The 23,419-nt window shown below is 41.5% G+C and overlaps 1 protein-coding gene across 6 annotated transcripts in view; it reads right to left on the bottom strand.

Annotated features, from left to right (window-relative positions):
* Nucleotides 1-1,095: 1,095 nt before the first annotated feature.
* The window catches only part of smim15 (small integral membrane protein 15), a 31,430-nt gene continuing 9,106 nt past the window's right edge, over nt 1,096-23,419 (bottom strand). For 2 of the 6 annotated variants that reach the window (XM_078218640.1, XM_078218649.1), the window contains exons 2-4: nt 19,799-20,065; nt 18,151-18,313; nt 1,096-8,095 (exon numbers count right to left, since the gene is read on the bottom strand). In XM_078218640.1, coding sequence (XP_078074766.1) covers nt 8,040-8,095; nt 18,151-18,313; nt 19,799-19,912 — 333 coding nt within the window. In that variant the 5' untranslated portion in view covers nt 19,913-20,065 and the 3' untranslated portion in view covers nt 1,096-8,039. Of the gene's footprint in view, nt 8,096-18,150; nt 18,314-19,798; nt 20,066-23,419 lie in introns of those variants that run through there. The other 4 variants (XR_013498546.1, XM_078218668.1, XM_078218678.1 and 1 more) reach the window with 4 other exon arrangements.

The raw sequence follows: 23,419 nt of genomic DNA, 5'->3' as shown, positions 1-23,419 counted from the left end.
GCAGAGTCAACATGAATTTCTGAAAGAGAAATTATGTTTCCAAAACCTTTTGATTTGATTTGATTTATTATTGTCACATGTATTAACATACAGTGAAAAGTATTATTTCTTGCGCGCTATACAAAGCATACCAATCACAGAGAAGGAAACGAGAGAGTGCAGAATGTAGTGTTACAGTCATAGCTAGGGTGTAGAGAAAGATCAACTTAATGTGAGGGAAGAAGCTGTTCTTGAGTCAGTTGGTACGTGACCTCAGACTTTTGTATCTTTTTCCCGACGGAAGAAGGTGGAAGAGAGAATGTCCAGGGTGCGTGGAGTCCTTAGTTATGCTGGCTGCTTTGCCGAGGCAGCGGGAAGTGTAGACAGAGTCAATTGATGGGAGGCTGGTTTGCATGATGGATTGGGCTACATTCACGATCTTTTGTAGTTTCTTGCGGTCTTGGGCAGAGCAGGAGCCATACCAAGTTGTGATACAACCAGAAAGAATGCTTTCTATGGTGCATCTGTAAAAGTTGAGTGACTCACTTGAGGAAGGAGCAGCGCTCCGAAAGTTTGTGATTCCAAATAAAACTGTTGGACTTTAATCTGGTATTGTGAGACTTCTCACTGTTCAAATATTTTAGGGGAACTTCTATAGAATAGGTATAACCATTGCCCATTGAATGTTACATAAATAATCATCACCTATTGGATAGTGTGTCCCCTCCAAGAAGTGTAAGTGAATAGAGATTGAGGATTGACCTTGCTAGTGTGAAACAAATATTAGAAACATAGAAACAACTATTAGAAGAAAGAAAATCTCCAACATCAACTGGATAGATGCATGTTATCAATTATCTCTTTCAAGAAAAGGCGTGCTTGTACCAAAAGACTACTGGGGTTCCTAGAAGAGTTGTGCCTTGTAATGTAATGCTTGAAAGAGAATATAGAAAATATTTTGTTCTTTTTAGATCTGTTTCAAAAAATCGTTTGTGGATATTATTTGTTAAGTTTTATTTTAAAACAAAGGTAAAATGATGAATCTGGAGAAAATTTATTGTCAGTCAATCTTCAATTTCTTAAAACTAATGAAGCACAATTGAGAACGTTTCAAAACTGTATTAATTTCACACACTGGTCATGTCCCCTGACTATACATTGGAGTAGTTTGTTGCTGACAGTACAGCTGTACCTCAGTGATCACTGTGCTTCCATATTTAGAAGGGTTTAGATCTTTTTAAAATTACCCAAGTGATATATTCAGTGAGATCTTTCATAGATGCTAAGATGTCAGTTACATTATGTATCTCAGGGCTTTCATTAAATGTAGTCTCATTCAGCTGTGGCATAGAGGAAAGCACATCATAAAGCCAACCATGTCTGCAGTAATAAAACCGTACAAGTGGTATATTATAATTTTATATCTAAATAATGGAGATGAGAACAAAGTGTTTGTCCAATGTTACATTTAGATCACTACTCCAAAGATTAAGCATTTATGTGTTTCCTCTTTTACATTTTTGCATTTCACTTATCAGTAGGCTTCATCATTTGTCACCCTTGAATTATCTAGAATTGCTGCTTCACGTTGCACTAAAATTAATAGGCCTGCAAATGCAACATTGGCAGTTTTCACTCTGGGCATACTGGTGAAGGAGGCCTGACTGTATTACTAGCCTTCCCTGTAATTGCGATAAACCCCCAGTGCCTGGAAAATAGATGCTGGGAGTGAGACTGGGAAGTTGGGGGTGCATTTTCAGTGAGACAGATGTTCTTAAGCAGCTGCTGCCCTTAAAATTAGTTTTGTGAAGTTCGGGAACACATAATGGTGAAATCTACGATGTAGACAAGGGGTAACATAGGGCAAAGTAAAAACTACATAACTTTTCTATATTTTATCAATACCTTGTGCATACTTTATTAATATTGATACCTAAATATACATATTGCAGGAATAATAATTGAATTGCAGCAACTTCAGGGAGCATCTAAACAAATTGTTTCCTTTACCTTACAATTGCAGAAAATGTTTCCACAGCACACAATGTTTTCATAATATGATACCTGAATGTTGAGAGGTTTTCCCTAAATTCTTACCTTACTATATTGGGGAACACTCACACGGGCACTCATTATTACTGTTGCTCACTCTCCTACTGAGTAATATGGAACCACACAATACACGAGCAAAATGTACACATTGGCTGTGTATTTCTGTTATAAAACATCCCACCCTGAGACCCTGATAACATTTCTGTATTTTCTCCTTTTGGCTTTTCCCATGATGATCGAGGTACAACCAGCTGGTAGCAGCCAAAAACATGGCACATCACAGTGGGTTGCCGAGACACTCCATCTGCTGCCTATGCTATCACCAACCCAACACCACAGGGTATTTCAATAGCTTAAAGGAGGAGAGTTAGGTGAAGGATAGATCAGAAGAGGAGCAATTGGACAGAGCAGCTGGAGAACAGATAGCAAACACCCATGTTTTAAATCCTTTAGCTGTTCTTCGGCTGTATAGGCTACATTTCGAAGAGGACAAAAGCCTCCTAACATCCTTTGAATACCCTGCAGATGCTTTTGGTGTATGTAAAAGAGTGCAGCTCCAATTTCCCTTCAATAACTTATGAAGGATTTTCATACCTGCAGTGGACTATGGAGCAAGTGGCCATTTTACTAGGCAACTATCGTGGAATCATTGAAGACTGAGGGACTGCAGTTGGACACGGTTTCTCTTGTAAGACTTCAGAAACTATTGGCTCTATACTTTCAAGTCGCTGCTTCCAGTCAACCTTTGCCAAGTCACATCTCAGCTTTCTAAACTTGACTTTTCCCAATCTAAAAATGTCACTTCCTTTTCTATAATTACACTAAATCTAATTGAATTATGATCACTACCAACAGAATGTGCTCCAACTAATATCCCCTCCACCGCCCCACCTTCATTCCTTCAAACTCAGTTTAGAAATATCCCTTGTTTGGTTGGGCTTGCTGCCTTGATTCCAAAGGTTTAATTAAGAGGGGAGGTTAGGATTGCATCCCATGGAGTTTGCACAGCAAAACTGATATTTATATAGTGCTTTTCGTCTAAAAACAATTTCAAGGAACTTCACCGAGGTATTATAAAACAAAATATGGTATCAAGCCACATAAAGGGGTATTAAGTCTAATGATAAAAGTTTGGTCAAAGAATTAGGTTTTAAGGAGTGTCGTAAAGGATGAAAGTGAGATAGAGAGGTGGAGAGGTGTAGGGAAGAAATTGCAGAGCTTGGGGCCAAAGCAACTGAAGGCATAGCTGCCAATGGTGGAGTGATTAAAGAGACATCTAAGAGACTGGAATTAGAGAGTTATCCTGGAGGTTTGTAGGGATGGATGGGATTGTGGAGAAAGGGAAATGCAAAGTCATAAAAGAATTTTAAAACCGGATGAGAATTTTAAAATCCAGGTGAAGTTCAACCAGAAACCAGTGTAGGTCAGCATGCTCAGGGTGATAGGTCAATGACATTTACCTATGTTAAAACAGGCAACAGCGTTTTGAATGGCCCCAAATTTACAGAATGTAAAATGTGCGAGACTGATCAGGAGCACATTAAAATAGTCAAATCCTGAAGTAACAAGTGCATGGATGAGAGTTTTAGCAGCAGAACAGCAGAGGCAGAGACTGTGATGTTATGGAGGTGGAGATAAGTGGTCTCAGTGATGGCTGGAATACATAGCTGGTTACAAACAGTCCAGGTCAATATCAGACAGTTGTCAGGGAGAGGGATAGAGTTAGTGGTGGGACAAAAGACAATGGTGCGGATTTTCATTCCAAGGTGGGTCAGATAATTTCCCAATTTGCCAGACCAATCTCAGAAAAAGGTCTCCAAGTGTTGCATTCTTTACTGAAGGGGGGGGGGGGGCGGCATGGAGGGGAGGTGGAGGATGGAATGGGCCCCATCAACACCAGAAACAGGGCTTGGTAGCTACTGACGTGGACGAGTGCCTGGCATGTCCCTCCACCATCCTTATTGGCCCTTTATAGCCCTTATGCCAGCTCATGTCCTCTAATCATCCCCTCATGCCAATTCATAACTCCACCCACCCTCTAGACTATACCCCCATTCCTGAGGATTCATGAGAGGAAAGTCATGTTTGACGAACTTACTGGATTTTTTTGAAGATGTGACTAGTGCGGTTGACGGACGGGAACCGGTGGATGTGATGTTTTTGGATTTCCAAAAGGCGTTCGATAAGGTGCCTCACAAAAGGTTGCTGCGGAAGATTGGGGCACACGGAGTTGGGGGTAGAGTATTAGCGTGGATTGGCTATCCAACAGGAAGCAGAGAGTTGGAATAAATGGGTGCTTTTCTGGTTGGCAGGTGGTGACTAGTGGCGTGCTGCAGAGATTGGTACTGAGGCCTCAACGGTTTACTATTTACATAGATGATCTGGAGGAGGGGACTGAGTGTAGGGTAACAAAGTTTGCTGACAACACGAAGATAAGTGGGAAAGTGAATTGCGTGGAGGAAGCGGAAGGTCTGCAGAGAGATTTGGATAGGCTGAGTGGGCAAGGATCTGGCAGATGGAGTATAACGTTGGCAAATATGAGGTTATTCACTTTGGAAGAAATAATAGCAAATTGGATTATTTAAATGGAAAAAAATTACAACATGCTACTGTGCAAAGGGACCTGGGAGTCCTTGTGCAGGAGTCGCAAAAACTCAGTCTGCAGGTACAACAGGTGATCAAGAAGGCAAATGGGATGTTGGCATTTATCACGAGGGGGATAGAATATAAAAGCAGAGAAGTCTTGCTGCAACTGTACAAGGCACTGGTGAGGCCGCAGCTGGAGTACTGTGTGCAGTTTTGGTCCCCTTATTTGTGAAAGGATATATTGGCCTTGGAGGGAGTGCAGAGAAGGTTCACCAGGTTGATACCGGAGATGAGGGGTGTAGATTATGAGGAGAGATTGAGCAGATTAGGTTTGTACTCGTTGGAGTTTAGAAGGCTGAGGGGTGATCTTATAGAGGCATATAAGATAATGAAGGGGCTGGATAGGGTAGAAGTGAAGAGATTCTTTCCACTTAGAAAGGAAACCAGAACTAGAGGGCACAGCCTCAAAATAAAGGGGGGTCAGTTTAGGACAGAGTTGAGGAGGAACTTCTTCTCTCAGAGGGTGGTGAATCTCTGCCCACTGAAGTGGTGGAGGCTACCTCGTTGAATATGTTTAAGTCACGGATAGATGGATTTCTGATCAGTAGGGGAATTAAGGGTTATGGGGAGCAGGCGGGTAAGTGGAACTGATTCACTTCAGATCAGCCATGATCTTATTGAATGGCAGGGCAGGCTCGAGGGGCTCGATGGCCTACTCCTGCTCCTATTTCTTATGTTCTTATTCCGAATCACCCAGTATCCACCCAAGTCAAACCTCAGGAGCAATGTGGAGATGCAAGAAAAGACAGCTCTAAAAATCTGATACAGATTTTACTAAACAGGCTTGATAGTACAAATCATTCTTGAATGCCCAATCAAATCTTGTTTTAAAACTTAAAGCACTTAATCTCTTATAAAAACAAACTGTTATCTACACCCCATATTAAAGATAACTAATCCTTTAATAGATGCTTGAGCCTGTCAATTAAACTATGAACTTCGAAGCCCCTGCTAAGATATTTGTAGCATTTGGAAATCAGTCAAACATACATAGAACCCTTAGGAATATGTCGACAACAGAGTACTTTTTTGACTGTCACAGACATCTGCAACTGTTACTAATTTTTAAAGAACTGAGGTTTAAATAACTTCAGATCATGACACTCAAAAAACCTTATTGAACATTAGTGTCATTTCTATTCCATAAATTTGTGATTTCCACATTTTAGGGTATAAAGCCCCTACAACAGCCAAATTGAATTCAAATGACCCTGCTAAATTTGGGTTTCTCTCATGTCATGTCACGCCTCTAATTTCTTGGAAGACTAAGGAAATTTGGTATGTCAGCTACGACTCGCACCAACTTTTACAGATGCACCATAGAAAGCATTCTTTCTGATTGTATCACACCTTGGTGAGGCTTCTGCTCTGCCCAAGACCGCAAGAAACAAAAGGTTGTGAATGTAGCCCAAGTCTTCATTCAAACCAGCCTCCCATCCATTGACTCTGTCTACACTTCCCGCTGCCTCAGCAAAGCAGCCAGCATAATTAAGGACTCCACGCACCCCATTCTCCCTTCCATCTTCTTCCTTCGGGAAAAAGATACAAAAGCCTAAGATCACATACCAACCGACTTGAGAACTGCTTCTTTCCTGCTGCCACTAGACTTTTGAATGGACCTACCTTACATTAAATTGATCTTTCTCTACAATGGTCAACATTTTAAACTTACCTCTCCTTTGCTTTTAGGCCCTATTTGTAATAACAGTTATTGTTGCCTTCCAAGATTGACTCGGCCTGTCTTGATGGAGAGGGAGCTCAAATGGTTTACTGATCCGTTTGCTGATGGGACTTCTGCTTGCTTCGGCAAGCTTGCAACCAAATTTGACTTGCCTCAATTTCACTTGTTTACCGAAGGGGAGGGGAGCTATGTCATTTTATTGTACTTTGTCTGCGCCTTCTCTATTTTTGAAAACCAATAAGATTTGTTTTGAAGTTCACATTTCAATAACCTTTCCTGAAACATTTCTTTCTCAACAGCTGCTGCCAGACCAGCTTAGTTATTTCCTGCATTTTTAAATTCCCAACATTCACAATATTAGCACATTTTGTACGAAGCAGATTTAGTGCACCGATCAGTAAATAGCTTCTAATCATTTTTAAACTTAAGAAAAAAAGTACAGAACTACAAATTAGATTGATATATAACAATGAGCCACTGACAGATATACTTCCAGACGTAACTTAGTCAAACTCATTAGTAACAGCCAGCACTACTATCAATAATTTCATAAAGATTGAGATTTTTATAAAATCGTCTGTGCAGATAGCCCCTTTTGCAGTGTACAATACCCAATGACAGAGCAATATATGAGTAATGCCATTAACAGTCAACACAGCAGCATTCATCTCATACCATTCAATAGAGCAAAGGACAATTTTCACAGTACAAAATGTACCATTTAATATAGTTACCATGAGGAGCATGGAGAAACTAAAGAGCACCACCTACTATAAAAGTATTTGGCAAAAATTTTGTTCAGAAACAATAGACCATCTTGCACAAATGTTTATAACATTACATACAAGTGGTGCAACGTTACATTGCATCACAATTTAATTCATGTTGGCTATTAACTAAGAGAAATATCTTGCCAAAGACTTTCACTTTGAAATGGAGCCTTGTCCTCCAATGGCTTTACAATGCACCACGTTACAAAATAAAACTGTTTCAGGTTTTTCCCTTCCCTCTTATTATTTTGCAACTGTGAATTAAATTCAGTCAATAACAGTTCAGGCTTTTAAGCAAAATAGATTTCGATATAAATTAGAGGTTGTTTTTAAAATCAGAAACAGTAACCTTACATTGACTTCCAAACATTATTTTTATGAATGTATCAATATATTGACTTCAGTGCAATGGTTCAGTACACTTTCATAATCACAAGATTACAGATTTTATGAAATAGGTACACAAGGAATGAGAATGTACACTTATTTCAAATAGGAAACAGTACAGTAGAAAATTAGCTGTGAAGCATTAGTTGGAGTATTCATCTCAATTATATAAACCCAAAATTTGAAATATTAGAAGATAAAAGCACATATCTAATGAAGCAGTCACTGAATTATGGTGCCATTCACGGACGTTATTGCCAAATATAACTGCAATTGTTAAATCTGAAAAACAAGCTGCATTTTTGTTCAAGATAGGGAATGTTTCCTGGTTACATGTTCAATCCTTCTTTGGTCTTTTTGCTTTATTAATATTTTCTTGACGCTTTTGTTTCTTCTTCTGCTCTCGATCTCTGGCCTCAATCATTTTTGCCAGTTTCCACGACAACACTGCGCTTGCTAAGAACAGTGGGGTTAGTGCCAAGATAACTGTTGAAAGGAAACCATAGGGGTCTTTTGCAGCCCATTCAACAATGTACTCTGCCCAACCTCTGATGTCCAACATTCTTGCTCACACCAAGACCTGTAAAAGTAAAACAACAGATTAGCATCAATACAATTACTCACTTTCGGATAGCACTCTATCCATCACCCCTCCAATTTTCTTTGCGAAATATATTGTTCATTCACACTATCCTCAGGCAAGATGCTGCAAAGATCTACCCCATGGATATTTTTATGAATGCTACTCCTGCAAAGTTGCATTACAGAGCAGTGTGCTGACCACTATTTGCTGCCTTCACCCACCACCAATGTTGGGCAAAAGTCAAATGCAAATATCAACCCAAAATAGGGATCATTATTGAGTCCAACATTACACTTGTTAAATTTTAGCCCACAGGAGCTTCTAAACCATGCACAGTGGCACCAGAAAAAGCATGCAAGGTTCACCACAGTCACACACTTACCAGCTGTGTGAAGGATCACACATGCACTGGCAACTGCAGTGCAAGTCGAATGCACAGTGCAACTGTTCGAGCTGCCTAGCCGATCAGCATCAAAAGTTGCAAAAACAAAATGCAGATGCTATAGAAAGCTTCAGGAAAACCATTGCAAGGCCAATAAGTTTATCGAAGTAAGTTGGAGTTGACCATTGATCAGAGGTTGGCTTTTCTTGGGGAATGCAGATGCCACGTTAGGTATGCATGTGCAACAGCAGTAAGAGCAACACTAAATCAAGATTACTGCAGCCGTGATTTGCTTTCTGGTTTCGCAAGTATATACACATTTCAAAACTTCAATTCATTCCACACATAACTTTTAATATTCTTTAAAAAGACAACTCTTACGTAGCTTGTTTCCCCATTTGTGTCATCCCTCACTGAAGATGTTGATTCTTGTTTTTTATTCATTCGTGGGACATGGGCGTTGCTGGCTGGCCAGCATTTATTGTCCATCCCTAGTTGCCCTTAGAAGGCAGTTGAGATTCAACCACATTGCTGTGGTCTGGAGTTACATATAGGCCAGACAGGTATGGTCGGCAGATTTCCTTCCCTAAAGGACTTAGTGAACCAGATGGGTTTTTCCGAAAATGATTCCATGGTCATCAGTAGATTCTTAAATCCAGATTTTTTAAAAATCGAATTCAAATTCCATCATGGCACGATACAAACCCGGGTCCCCAGAACAAACAATGACGAGACAGAGTACAGGAATGAGATAGAGAATCTGGCGAACTGGTGCGGCAACAATACTGATGAACTGGGGACGGCACGGTAGCATAGTGGTTAGCACTGCTGCTTCACAGCTCCAGGGACCTGGGTTCGATTTCCGGCTCGGGTCACTGTCTGTGCGGAGTTTGCACATTCTCCCCGTGTCTGCGTGGGTTTCCTCTGTGTGCTCGGGTTTCCTCCCACAGTCCAAAGATTAGGTTGATTGGCCAAGCTAAATTGCCCCTTAGTGTCCCGGGATGCGTAGATTAGAGGAATTTTTGGGTAAATATGAGGGTTAGAGGGATTAGCAGGTAAATATGTAGGGATGTGGGGATAGGGCCCGGGTGGGATTGTTGTTGGTGCAGACTTGATGGGTCGAATGGCCTCTTTCTGCACTGTAGGGTTTTTATGGTTCTATAATCACTTCCTCAATGTCAACAAAACGAAGGAGATTGTCATTGACTTCAGGAAGCGTAAAGGAGAACATGCCCATCTACATCAACAGGGACGAAGTAGAAAGGGTCGAGAGTTTCAAGTTTTTAGGTGTCCAGATCACCAACAATCTGTCCTGGTCCCCCCCATGTCAACCCTATAGTTAAGAAAGCCCACCAACGTCTCTACTTTCTCAGGAGACTAAGGAAATTTGGCATGTCAGCTACGACTCTCACCAACTTTTACAGATGCACCATAGAAAGCATTCTTTCTGGTTGTATCACAGCTTGGTATTGCTCCTGCTTTGTCCAGGACCGCAAGAAGCTACAAAGGGTTGTGAACATAGCTCAGTCCATCACACAAACCAGCCTCCCATCCACTGATTCCATCTACACTTCCAGCTGCCTTGGAAAAGCAGACAGCATAATCAAGGACCCCACGCACCCCAGAGATTCTCTCTTCCACCTTCTTCCTCTGGGAAAAAGATACAAAAGTCTGCGATCACATACCAACCGACTCAAGAACAGCTTCTTCCCTGCTGCCATCAGACTTTTGAATGGACCTACCTTGCATTAAGTTGATCTTTCTTTACACCCTAGCTATGACTGTAACACTACATTCTGCATTCTCATTTCCTTCTCTATAAACGGTCTGTATAGTGCACAAGAAACAATACTTTTCACTGTATGCTAATACATGTGACATTAATAAATCAAATCAAAGAACATTAGCCGAGTTTCTGGATTAATAATCTAGCAGTAATACCACTAGATCATTTCTGCCTCCTTGTGTCATGGCTGCTGGCAGTGCAGGAAGTGAATCTGGGGCCTTCAGGTCTGCACTGGTATAGTAATACGCTGAAAAATGCCTTCACTCACTAGAATGGTTATATATCTATAATCTATTTTAAAATTTTACATCTGTATGTCCTGTCAACTTCTTATAGTGACATTTACAATGGTACCAGATAGTGGAACAGTTAAGTGGGGAAATGAGAAAAGCGGAGGTTGCTCTCCTGATAGCATGATGGTTAAGGGTAGATTTAATTGAGGTGTTTTTGAAGAGTTTTGATGAGGTAAATAAGGAGAAATCAGTCATTAACCAGAGGACAAAGTTCAGGTAATGGGTAAAAGAATCAGAAGGTAGACAATTTGTAGACCCAAAAAAAAAAATCTGGTCTCCAATTCTGCTGATAGACAAGGGTTTGAAATATCGAAGCATATAATTTCTGCAAACTACAGTAAGTCTCAAGATGTCACAGAATCACTGTGGCACAGGAAGCAGCCATTTGGTTCATCATGTCTACACTGGCTCTCTAAATGAGCATTATGACTTAGTGCCATTCTCCCATTTCTTGATGACCGAAAATTTGTTGAAGTGTTTCCTGATATTGTAACAGTGATCACACTACAAAAGTATTTCATTGGTGCAAAGTGCTTTGAGATATTCCAAAGATTTAAAAGGGTCTACATAAATACACTTCTTCAATGACAGTGTGAATATTGCAAAAAATGTGCGAAAAGTAAAATATGGTTCTGCAATTAGCAAACAATATGAACTAGGCTTCCTTCTACTCATTCTAGTCTGCAGTGGCTCAGGTTGAAAAATGATTCAGTTCATTCACCATTCTATTTCATTCTCCACCCCAGTTCTTAATAGGGCCTCATATTGACAAATGAAAAGAATAATGTCTTTCGCACTTTAATGATATTATTTGTGGAATATTAGGATAATGACTTTTCCTTATGCTGTGAAGATGATGTTACCAGAGGAAACTAAAAATTCATTAATATTTATTGGATTCAAAAGGACTTATTGCCATGGGCTGTAAACTAATCCTTCCAAATACAATTCTATTCCGAGAATTTCACGGAAAGGCTATCTGCCTAGCATTCTGCCGATCAGTTTTTCGGAAACCTCATCTGTTAAATGTTAATCAAACATATTTAAAAGTCAGTAAATCCATACCACAAATATTTCAATAACCACCAAACCACTAATTTGGTATCTTTCATTTTGTTGGATTTTATCAGCCAAATCTACAATATTCAGCAACTTCATAATTATTTTCTGTAGTTGACCGTAACCTGAAACCTAATTGGCAAATCATCTGATAATATCCGGATAACAGACAATGTTTTGACTGGGCAGCTCTGTTAATACTATCCACACTGTTACCAACGTTTGCACTCAGTCAAATACGACGGAGCAATCCTAATTCAAATGCAGTAATCAGACATTCAAAGTAAATAGAAAAGCTTCACCTTCACTTCAACTGTGAAAATATTTGAAAACCCCTTTCAGACAATCTATTCCAATGCACTCCTGGCTAGTGTCCCATATTTTACCCTTTGTAAACACCAACATTACTATCCGTAACTTAACTTGCAGCAAGTCCCATTTCCTTACCCCCTTCCCACCTCTTTGCTCGCTGACCTAGAATGTCTCCTGGTCAAGCAACATCTTGATTTTAAAATACTTATCCTTATTTTCATAGCCCCCCCATGCTTGCCCCTCCCCATCAATGTAATCTCCTCCAGCCCCAGAATCCTCTGCAATTAATGTGTTCCTTGATTTATTCCTTTATTCATTCATAGGATGTGGACGCTGCTGGCTAGGCCAGCATTTATTGTCCGTCCTGAGGGCATTTAAAAGTCAACCACATTGCTGTGGATCTGGAATCACAAGTAAACCAGACCAGTTAATGACAGCAGATTTCCTTCCCTAAAGGACATTAGTGAACCTGATGAGTTTTTACGACAATCGACAAAGAGTCATAGAGGTTGACAGCATGGAAACAGGCACTTTGGCCCAACTTGTCCATGCCGCCCTTTTTTTAAAAAATCCCTAAATTAATCCCAATTGCCCGCATTTGGCCCATATCCCTCTGTACCCATGTAACTATCTAAATGCTGTTTAAAAGACAAAATTGTACCCGCCTCTACTACTACCTCTGGCAGCTTGTTCCAGACACTCACCACCCTCTGTGTGAAAAAAATGCCCCTCTGGACACTTTTGTATCTCTCCCCTCTCACCTTAAACCTATGCCCTCTAGTTTTAGACTCCCTTACCTTTGGGAAAAGATATTGACTATCTAGCAGATCTGTGCTCCTCATTATTTTATAGACCTCTATAAGATCACCCCTCAGCCTCCTATGCTCCAGAGAAAAAAGTCCCAGTCGATCCAGCCTCTTCTTATAACTCAATCCATCAAGTCCCGGTAGCATCCGGTAGATGACAATGGTCATCATTAGACTTTTAATTCCAGATTTTAATTGATTTCAAATTTCACCATCTGCCAAAGTATGATTCGAACCCGGGTCCCCAGACCATTACACTAGTCCAGCAACAATACTACTACACTACTGCCTCCCCTAACTCATCTGCCATCTCCTTGTTTTCCATTATCAATTCTCCAGACTCACTTTCTATATGCATTTCTCATTTTCCTTTTCAGGTATTTATAAAAAAGCACTTTGTATTTCTGGCTAGTTTTCTCTCTTTCTAATCTTTCCATCCTTATTGATCTTTTAATCTAAGGGGGCATAACTATGGGGTTCATGGTGAGAGATATAGGAAGGATATCAGAGGTAGGTTCTTTACACAGAGAGTGGTTGGGGTGTGGAATGGACTGCCTGCAGTGATAGTGGAGTCAGACACTTTAGGAACATTTAAGCGGTTATTGGATAGGCACATGGAGCACACCAGGGTGATAGGGAGTGGGATAGCTTGATCTTGGTTTCAGATAAAGCTCGGCACAACATCGTGGGCCGAAGAGCCTGTTCTGTGCTGTACTGTTCTATGTTCTATAATCTTTCTTTGCAGTTCCTTATCTTCTGTCCAATCTTCTGATCTGCCACCCGTATTTGCACGATTACATGTTCTTTCTTTAAGTTTGATACTAGCTGCCTTTCCAGTTAATCATGAATAGTGAGTCAGCCCCTTGGACATTTTTTACTCATTGGAATGTATCAATCCTGTGCATTCTGAAATATCCGCTTCAACGTTTGCCATTACATCTCTATTGACCTATCCCTTAACCTAATTTGCCAATTCACTTTAGTCGGCTCAACTTTCATGCCCTTGTAATTGCCCTTATTTAGGTTTAGAAACAGTCTCGGGAGCACTCTTCTTTCCCTCAGAATGTAAAATTCAATCAAATTACAGTCTCTTATCTCAGGGTGCCTTAACTATGAGATCATTGATTACTCCCATCTCATTACACAATTACCAGGTCTAGTATTGCCTGCTCTCTGGTTGGCTCCAGAACATGCTGTTAAGAACATAAGAAATAGGAGCAGGAGTAGGCCATCTAGCCCCTCGGGCCTACCCCGCCATTCAACAAGATCATGGCTGATCTGAGGCGAATCAGTTCCACTTACCCGCCTGCTCCCCATAACCCCTAATTCCCTTATCGATCAGAAAACTATCTACCCGTGATTTAAACATATTCAACGAGGTAGCCTCCACCACTTCAACAGGCAGAGAATTCCAGAGATTCACTACCCTCTGAGAGAAGAAGTTCCCCCTCAACTCTGTTCTGAACCGGCCCCCACTTATTTTGAGGCTGTGCCCTCTAGTTCTGGTTTCCCTTCTAAGTGGAAAGAATCTCTCTGCCTCTACCCTATCCAGCCCCTTCATTATCTTATATGTCTCTATAAGATCACCCCTCAGCCTTCTAAACTCCAACGAGTACAGACCCAATCTGTTCAATCTCTCCTCATAAGTTACACCCCTCATCTCCGGTATCAACCTGGTGAACCTTCTCTGCACTCCCTCCAAAGCCAATATATCCTTTTGCAAATAAGGGGACCAAAATTGCACACAGTACTCCAGTTGCGGCATCACCAGTGCCTTGTATAATTGCAGCAAGACCTCCCTGCTTTTATATTCTATCCCCCTCGCGATAAAGGCCAACATTCCATTCGCCTTCTTGATCACCTGCTGTACCTGCAGACTGAGTTTTTGCGAATCGTGCACAAGGACCCCCAGGTCCCTCTGCACAGTAGCATGATGTAATTTTTCTCCATTTAAATAATATTCCAATTTACTATTATTTCTTCCGAAGTGGATAATCTCACATTTACCAACGTTATATTCCATCTGCCAGATCCTCGCCCACTCGCTCAGCTTATCCAAATCTCTCTGCAGACTTTCCGCATCCTCCACGCAATTCGCTTTCCCACTCATCTTCGTGTCATCGGCAAACTTTGATACCCTACACTCAGTCCCCTCCTCCAGATCATCTATGTAAATGGTAAACAGTTGAGGCCCCAGCACCAATCCCCGCGGCACGCCACTAGTCACCAACTGCCAACCAGAAAAGCACCCATTTATTCCAACTCTCTGCTTCCTGTTAGATAGCCAATCCCCAATTCACGCCAACACCTTACTCCCAACTCCGTGTACCCCAATCTTCTGCAGCAACCTTTTGTGAGGCACCTTATCGAATGCTTTCTGGAAATCTAAAAACACCACATCCACCGGTTTCCCTCTGTCAACCGCACTAGTCACATCTTCATAAAAATCCAGTAAGTTTGTCAAACACGACTTTCCCTTCATGAATCCATGCTGCGTCTGCTTGATCGAACCATTCTTATCCAGGTGCTCTGCTATTTCCTCTTTAATGATGGACTCCAGCATCTTCCCAACTATAGACGTTAAGCTAACCGGCCTGTAGTTACCCACCTTTTGTCTACTTCCTTTTTTAAACAGCAGCGTAACAGTAGCTGTTTTCCAATCAGCCGGCACTACCCCAGAGTCCAGCGAATTTTGATAAATAACTACTAACGCATCTGCTATTACCTCAGCCATTTCTTTCATTGTTCTAAGAAACTATCCAACAAACTCCACATCAAGGCTACCTTTGCCCATCTGACTTTTCCAGTTTATATGCGAGTTAAAATCTCCCATGATTATCACCATATCTTTCTAACAAGCTCCAAACATGGACAAAAGTGCCGAACTCTAGAGGCGAGGTGAGAATGACAACCCTTGAAATCAAGGCAGCATTTGACTCGGTATAGCATCAAAGAGCTCCAGCAAAATTGAAGTCAATGGGAATCAGGGGAAAACTCTCCATTGGGAGCAGTCATACCGAGCACAAAGGAAGATGGTTGTGTTTTTGGGAGGCAAATCCTCAGTTCCAGGACATCACTGCAGGATAGTGTCCTAAGGTCAGCCATCTTCAGCTGCTTCATCAATGACCTTCCTTGCTTCCTAAGGTTAATCTCCACTAATGATGGTATAACGTTCAGCACCATTCACGATTCAGAGACTGAAGCAGTCTGCGCCCATTTGCAGCAAGACCTGGACAACATTCAGGCTTGGATTGATAAGTGGCAAGTGACATTTACATCACACAACTGCCAGGCAATGACCATCTCCAACAAGAGAGAATCTAACCATCTCCCCATGACATTCAATGGCATTACAATCACTGAATCCACCACTATCAACGTCCTGAAGGTTACCTTTGATCAGAAAATGAACTGTACCAGCCTTATAAGTACTGTGACTACAAGAACAGATCAAAAGATGTACATTTTGTGGCAAGTAACTCATCTCCTGACTCCCCAAAACCTGTTCACCATCTACAAGGAACAAATCAGGAAAGAATGCTCTTCACTTGCCTGGATTTGTGCAGCTCCTACAATCCTCAAGAAACTCAACACCATTCAGGCCAAAGGTGACCGCTTGATTGGCACCCCATGCATCACTTTAAACATTCATTCCCTCCATCACTAATGCACAGTAGCAGCAGTGTAACATATCCAAGATATGCTGTAGCAACTCGCAGCACCTTCCAAACCCACAAACTCTACCACCGAGAAGGACAAGGCTAGCAGATGCAAGTGAATACCATTACCTGCAAGCTGCCCTCCAAGCCACACAACCAGACTTGGAACTATACCAATCTTTTTTCACTGTTATTGGGTCAACCCGGAACTCCCTTCCTAACAGCACCATGGTGCACATAGACTACATGGACTGCAGTGCTTCAAGGCAGCCACTCACTATTACCTTCCCTACGGCAATTAGGGATTGGCAATAAATACTGACCGAACCAACGATGCCCATATTCTACATATGAATTTTTTTTTTTAAAAGGTGTTTTGTTAGATGAAAACTAGAGTTAATGTTTCATAGACCTAATGAGGATGGATTTAGTGGCACTAATAATCCAGACATATAACCAAATAAATAAAATTAACATTGAACAAATGAAAACAGTATTTATTCAACTTTTGTTCAATTATTAAGAAAATTATAGAATCATACAGCATTGAAGGCAGCCATATGACTGTGTCTGTTTGAAAAAGCTATCATCTTAGTCCCACTACCCATAATGTTTTTCCCTACAGTCTTACAAACTTTTTGCTTTTCTTCAAAATGGAGAATATCTACTTCAACTGCCCCTCCTTTTGCTAAAAACTCTTACATGTTCACATACCTATATATAAAGAACAAAGAAAATTACAGCACAGGAACAGGCCCTTTGGCCCTCCAAGCCTGCACCGACCATGCTGCCCGACTTAACTAAAACCCCCTACCCTTCCGGGGACCATATCCCTCTGTTCCCATCCTATTCACATAATTTGTCAAGACGCCCCTTAAAAGTTACTACCGTATCCGCTTCCACTACCTCCCCTGGCAGCGAGTTCCAGGCACCCTTCATCCTCTGTGTAAAAAAACCTGCCTCGTACATCTCCTTTAAACCTCCCCCCCTCCCCCCCCCCCCCCCCCGCACCTTAAACCTATGCCCCCTGGTAATTGACTCTTCCACCCTGGGAAAAAGCTTCTGACTATCCACTCTGTCCAAGCCCCTCATAATCTTGTAGACTTCTATCAGGTCTCCCCTCAACCTCCGTCGCTCCAGTGAGAACAAACCAAGTTTCTCCAACCTCTCCTCATAGCGCTCCATACCAGACAACATCCTGGTAAATCTTTTCTGTACCCGAACTGCTCCCCTACTGAAACATCAACCACCTGGCCTGGCTCATTCCCCGATACCAGGTCCAGTATGGCCCCTTCCATAGTTGGACTATCTACGCACTGTTTCAAGAAGCCCTCCTGGATGCTCCTTACAAACTCTAGCACTAAGTGAGTCCCAGTCAATATAGATGAAGTTAAAATCTCCCACCGCAACAACCCTGTTACTTTTACACCTTGCCAAAATCTGTTCCTCTATCTCCCACTGGCTGTTGGGCGGCCTATAGTAAACCCCCAACATTGTGACTACACCCTTCCTATTCGTGAGCTCTACCCATATTGCCTTGCTGTATGAGCCCTCCGAGGTGTCCTCCCGCAGTACAGCTGTGATATTCTCCTTAACCAGTCGTGCAACTCCTCCACCTCTTTTACATCCCCCTGAAACACCTGTATCCTGGAATGTTAAGCTGCCAATCCTATCCTTCCCTTAACCAAGTCTCTGTAATAGCAACAACATCATGGTTCCAAGTACTAATCCAAGCTCTAAGTTCATCTACCTTACCTGTTACACTTCTCGCATTGAAACAAATGCACTTCAGTTCACCAGACCATCTTTGATTAGCAACCACACCGTGCCTGCTCTTTCCCCGAGTCTTAATTGCCCTACTCTCTGGTTCTCCTTCAGTTTGTTCACCTTTGCTTTGGTTCCCACCTCCTCCGCCAAACTAGTTTAAATAAAATAAGAATTGACTTCATAAGACTTCATTAACAAAATAAATGAAATGCAAATTTTAGTTTAAAAGATACACTGCAAGCAAGCTACAGGTGAGGCTGTTTCCTTCCCTGGCCCAACTTTCCTTTCAATTTTACTTTGCACTAAGCCAACAAAAACCATTCGCTGTTTAGGTGAAGCAGCCTTTTAACAGTTTCTCCTCCTATCACCCCTGACCTCTCTGGAGATAAGCTGCTTAGTTACTTTGAGGTGTGCTTAGTAGAGGCCAGATCATGCATCAGTTTCTCCTCCCATGAGGTGAGATGTTTCGCTACCATGAGGCATCCCTGAAGTGTACCTCGAGTGGAGGTCATGACAGCCCATGTCAGTTTTTCCCTCCCTTGAGGCAAGATGTTTAAAAATCAGGAGCTAACCCAGCTGGCATCCATTTGAGAACTGACAAAACATATCACACGTGGTTAGATTCAAATTGCAGGCAGCAGAGGGATTCGCCCCCACATGATTTCAAAGGCAACACCGCATCTACTATACAGCTAATTATTTTTTTCAATTTGAATCTAATGCAGTGTGGTAGCTGGGAAAAGAATTTATGGCAGAGGCCATTTATACTTGAATATTTGTATTTTTTAAAATTCCAATATTCATCTCATTAAAGATTTTCAGGAGCCTGACCAAGATTTAGTTTGCTGATAAAAGCAATGAACTTTTAAGAAAATAAAACATTGGAGCAAGAGTAAGCCATAGAGCATTTAATAGGATCATAGCTGGTTCTTGACCTCAACTTCACTTTTCCACCTGGTCCTTGTATCCATCAATCTCAGCCTTGAATATGCTACGTTTAAGTTTTATTTATTAGTGTCACAAGTAGGCTTACATTAACGCTGCAATGAAGTTACTGTGAAAATCCCCTAGTTGCCACACTCTGGCACTTGTTCGGGTACACTAAGGGAGAATTTATCATAGCCAATGCACCTAACCAGCACGTCTTTCGGACTGTGGAAACTGGAGCACCTGGAGGAAACCCATGCAGACATGGGGAAAATGTGCAAACTCCGCACAGTGACCCAAGCCAGGAATTGAATCTTGGTCCTTGGCACTGTGAGGCAGCAGTGCTAACCACTATGCCATCCCAAAGAGAATTCCAAAGATTCAAAACCCTCGTGAAAAAAATTCACATCTCAGATCAAAATGACCAACTACTCAAACTGTGACTACCCTCCCCCCTCCTCAGTTCTATATTCTCAACAAGGGCGGGGGGTGGTGCAGCCCCTCAACAGCTACCCTGTCAAGCCCTCAGAATCCTCCAACTTTCAACAAGATCGCCACTCATTCTGCTAAATGAGAGTCAGTGTTCCCCTTTCATAACAAAATGAGGACTCTGTCTTGTCTAATCATATAATTCCATAACATTATTTCAGTGTTTTCCTGACAAATGACATCAGACTAACTTAGCCTTTGGTTCCCCATTTTCTCTTACCCGTACTTCTTGAACAGCAGTGTTACATTTGCCAATTTCCAATCCAGTGCGATGGTTCCAGAGGAGCGAACTTTGGAAGATCACCACCAGTGTAACCATTACCTCGACAGCCATCTTTTAAAACCTAAGATGTAGGCCATCAGATCCAGGGAATTTGTTGGTTTTAAGTCCCATTAATTTCTCCAGTTTTGTTTACTAATATGATAAGTTCCTTACTCTCATTGGATCCTTCATTTCTCACCATTTCTGGTGTGTTTGCGTCTTCTACTGTAAAGACAGACAACATATTTGTTTAATGTCTGCCATTTTCTTCTTCTGCGATATAATTTCTCCTGTCTCAGCCTCTAAGATCTTGACCCATTTGCTACCCTTTTGCTTTTTACATACTTGTAAAAGGTCTTACTATCTGTTTTTGCTTTATGGCTAGTTTATTCTTACTTGATGTTCACCCTGATGAATTTTTGGTCAGTCTTTGCTGGTATCTAAAACTCTCCAGATACTACTACTCTTGGCAATCGTATACAATTTTTACTTTTAACTGAATATTATTCTTAATCTCTTCAGTTAGTCAGGGATGAATGTTTTTCACGTGGAATTTTCATTTCTCAGTAGAACCTATGAGAATTATGTAACGATTATATGAAAGTTCACTATTGCTCATTTACCGTTATACCTTTTAAGCTAATTGCCTAATCTACATCAGCCAATTCACCCTCATACAGTACCTATGGAATTGGCTTTAAGTTCAATACGCTCGTACTTATGCACGTCACTCTCAAACTCACTTTGAATGTCCGTTATAACCACTCTTTCCCAGAGGATTGCTTATCGTGAGATTATTAGTTAACCCTGTTTCATTACACAAAACAATATCTTACCCTCTTCCCTGGTTGCTCCCACTTAAGTATTTTTCTAGGAGGAAAACTGGCTTGAATGCATTCCATGAACTTGCCCTCCAAATTACTTTTACCAATTTGATTTATTCAGGCTATTTGATGATTAAAGCCCCCCAGGATTATTGCATTGCCTTTGTTACAGGCTCCTCTTTCTTCTTGCTTAATACTCTGTTCAACAGTACAGCTACTTTTCGGAAGATCTATAAACTACTCGCACCACATTTGTTACTCTTCTCCACTAATATAGATTCAACTTCCAAGTCATCCAAGACCACCCTCCACCAGTTTCATTTTGTTTGTCTTTTTAAAATATCAAGCACCCTGGAATATTTAGTTCTCAACCAGGGTCACATAGAAAATAGAAGCTGGCGTAGGCCATTCGGCCCTTCGAGCCCACTCTGCCATTCATTTTGATCATGGTTGATCACTACTATGCCAAATCTCAGTAACAGCTATTAGGTCAAATCAATTTATCTGTGCCATTACCTCCTCTATCTTATGAAAGCTTCTAGCAAATAAAACATCTTTAATTTTAATTAATTTCCATTTTCCTGATGTGCCTTTATTCACTTATGCACTATTCCCATTGAACGTTTTGTCCCTTCCTGTCCCACTCTGCTTATCTTTTCCAAAATGCTCCACTATTATACAACTTTGACTGTTCTATTTAGATTTATAAATTTTCTCTCACTTACCATCCCTCCCACAATCTTTTTAGTTTAATGCCCTATCTGTAGCCCTAGTTATATAATCTCACCAGGGTACTGGTCCCAGCCCAATTTAAGTGAAGCCTGTCCCAATGGAACAGCTCCTCTTGCCCGGTAATGATCTACAAATCAAAATTAGTCCTCCATATCATTTCAGCCACCCATTCAAATCCCTGATCTGTGAGATCCTATGCCAATTTGCACGTTAGTCAGGTAGTAATTCAGAGATTAACATCTTTGGGATTCTGTTCTTTAATTTGGATCCTAGCTTCTAAAACTCTTTAAACAGAACCTCCTTCCTTGTTCTACCTATAGTAAGAAGTCTCACAACACCAGGTTAATGTACTTAATCAACTCAGCCTTTTGCTTTTAGGTTTTAAAAAACTAAATCAAGTACTTGGTTTAAAGTTATGGGCAGACTGAATTAAATATGAGCATGAACATTAAGAACACACGAAATTGGAACAAGAGTAGACCATATGACTCCTTCAGCCTGGTCCACCAGTCAATACAATCATGTCGGCCTTTTGGCTAAGATCAAGTGTAGTATGGATCAGATGCTGCACTTGGTTGAAGTCATTAGGTTACATTAGGATTGGTACTTGGGACTACGATGTTGTGGCCATTACGGAGACATGGGTAGAACAAGGACAGGAATGGTTGTTGGACGTTCCGGGGTATAGATGTTTCACTAAGTGTAGGGAAGCTGGTAAAAGAGGTGGAGGAGTGGCATTGTTAATCAAGGATAGTCTAACGGCTGCGGAAAGGCACTTCGAGGGGGATCTGCACACTGAGGTAATATGGGCTGAAGTTAGAAATAGGGAAGGAGCGGTCACGTTGTTAGGAGTTTACTATAGGCCCCCAAATAGTAATAGAGATGTGGAGGAAGAAATTGCTAAGCAGATTATGGATATGTGTGGGGGTCACAGGGTAGTTGTCATGGGGGACTTTAACTTTCCAAATATTGATTGGAACCTTCGTAGGTCAAATAGTTCGGATGGGGCAGTTTTTGTGCAGTGTGTGCAGGAGGGTTTCCTGACACAATATGTGGATAGGCCGACAAGAGGTGAGGCCACATTGGATTTGGTACTGGGAAATGAACCGGGCCAAGTGTTAGATTTGGTTGTGGGAGAGCACTTTGGAGATAGTGACCACAATTCGGTGTCTTTTGTTATTGCAATGGAGAGGGATAGGGCCGTACGGCAGGGCAAGGTTTACAATTGGGGGAAGAGGTAATTATGATGCAATTAGGCAAGAATTAGGGGGCATAAGATGGGAACAGAAACTGTCAGGGAAAGGCACTCATGAAAAGTGGAACTTTTTCAAGGAACAAGTACTGTGTATCCTGGATAGGTATGTCCCTGTCAGGCAGGGAGGAAATGGCCGAGTGAGGGAACCATGGTTCACGAAAGAGGTGGAATGTCTTGTGAAAAGGAAGAGGGAAGCTTATGTAGGGATGAGGAAACACGGTTCAGATGGCTCGATTGAGGGTTACAAGTTAGCAAGGAATGAGCTGAAAAAGGGGCTTAGGAGAGCTAGGAGGGGACATGAGAAGTCCTTGGCGGTCGGATCAAGGAAAACCCCAAGGCTTTTTACTCTTATGTGAGGAATAAAAGAATGACCAGGGTGAGGTTAGGGCCAGTCAAGGACAGTAGTGGGAACTTGTGTATGGAGTCAGTAGAGATAGGCGAGGTGATGAATGAATACTTTTCTTCAGTGTTCACCAAGGAGAGGGGCCATGTTTTTGAGGAAGAGAAGGTGTTACAGGCTAATAGGCTGGAGAAAATAGTTGTTCGGAGGGAGGATGTACTGGCAGTTTTGAATAAACTGAAGGTCGATAAGTCCCCTGGGCCTGATGAAATGTATCCTAGGATTCTTTGGGAGGCAAGGGATGAGATTGCAGAGCCTTTGGCTTTGATCTTTGGGTCCTCACTGTCCATGGGGATGGTGCCAGAGGACCGGAGAGTGGCGAATGTTGTTCCTCTGTTTAAGAAAGGGAATAGAAATGACCCTGGTAA

Source organism: Mustelus asterias, chromosome 1 (assembly GCF_964213995.1).
Source record: "Mustelus asterias chromosome 1, sMusAst1.hap1.1, whole genome shotgun sequence".
Taxonomy (NCBI): Eukaryota; Metazoa; Chordata; class Chondrichthyes; order Carcharhiniformes; family Triakidae; genus Mustelus; species Mustelus asterias.
Note: the sequence above shows the minus strand (reverse complement) of the source record. Positions and strands in the feature narration are given on the sequence as shown.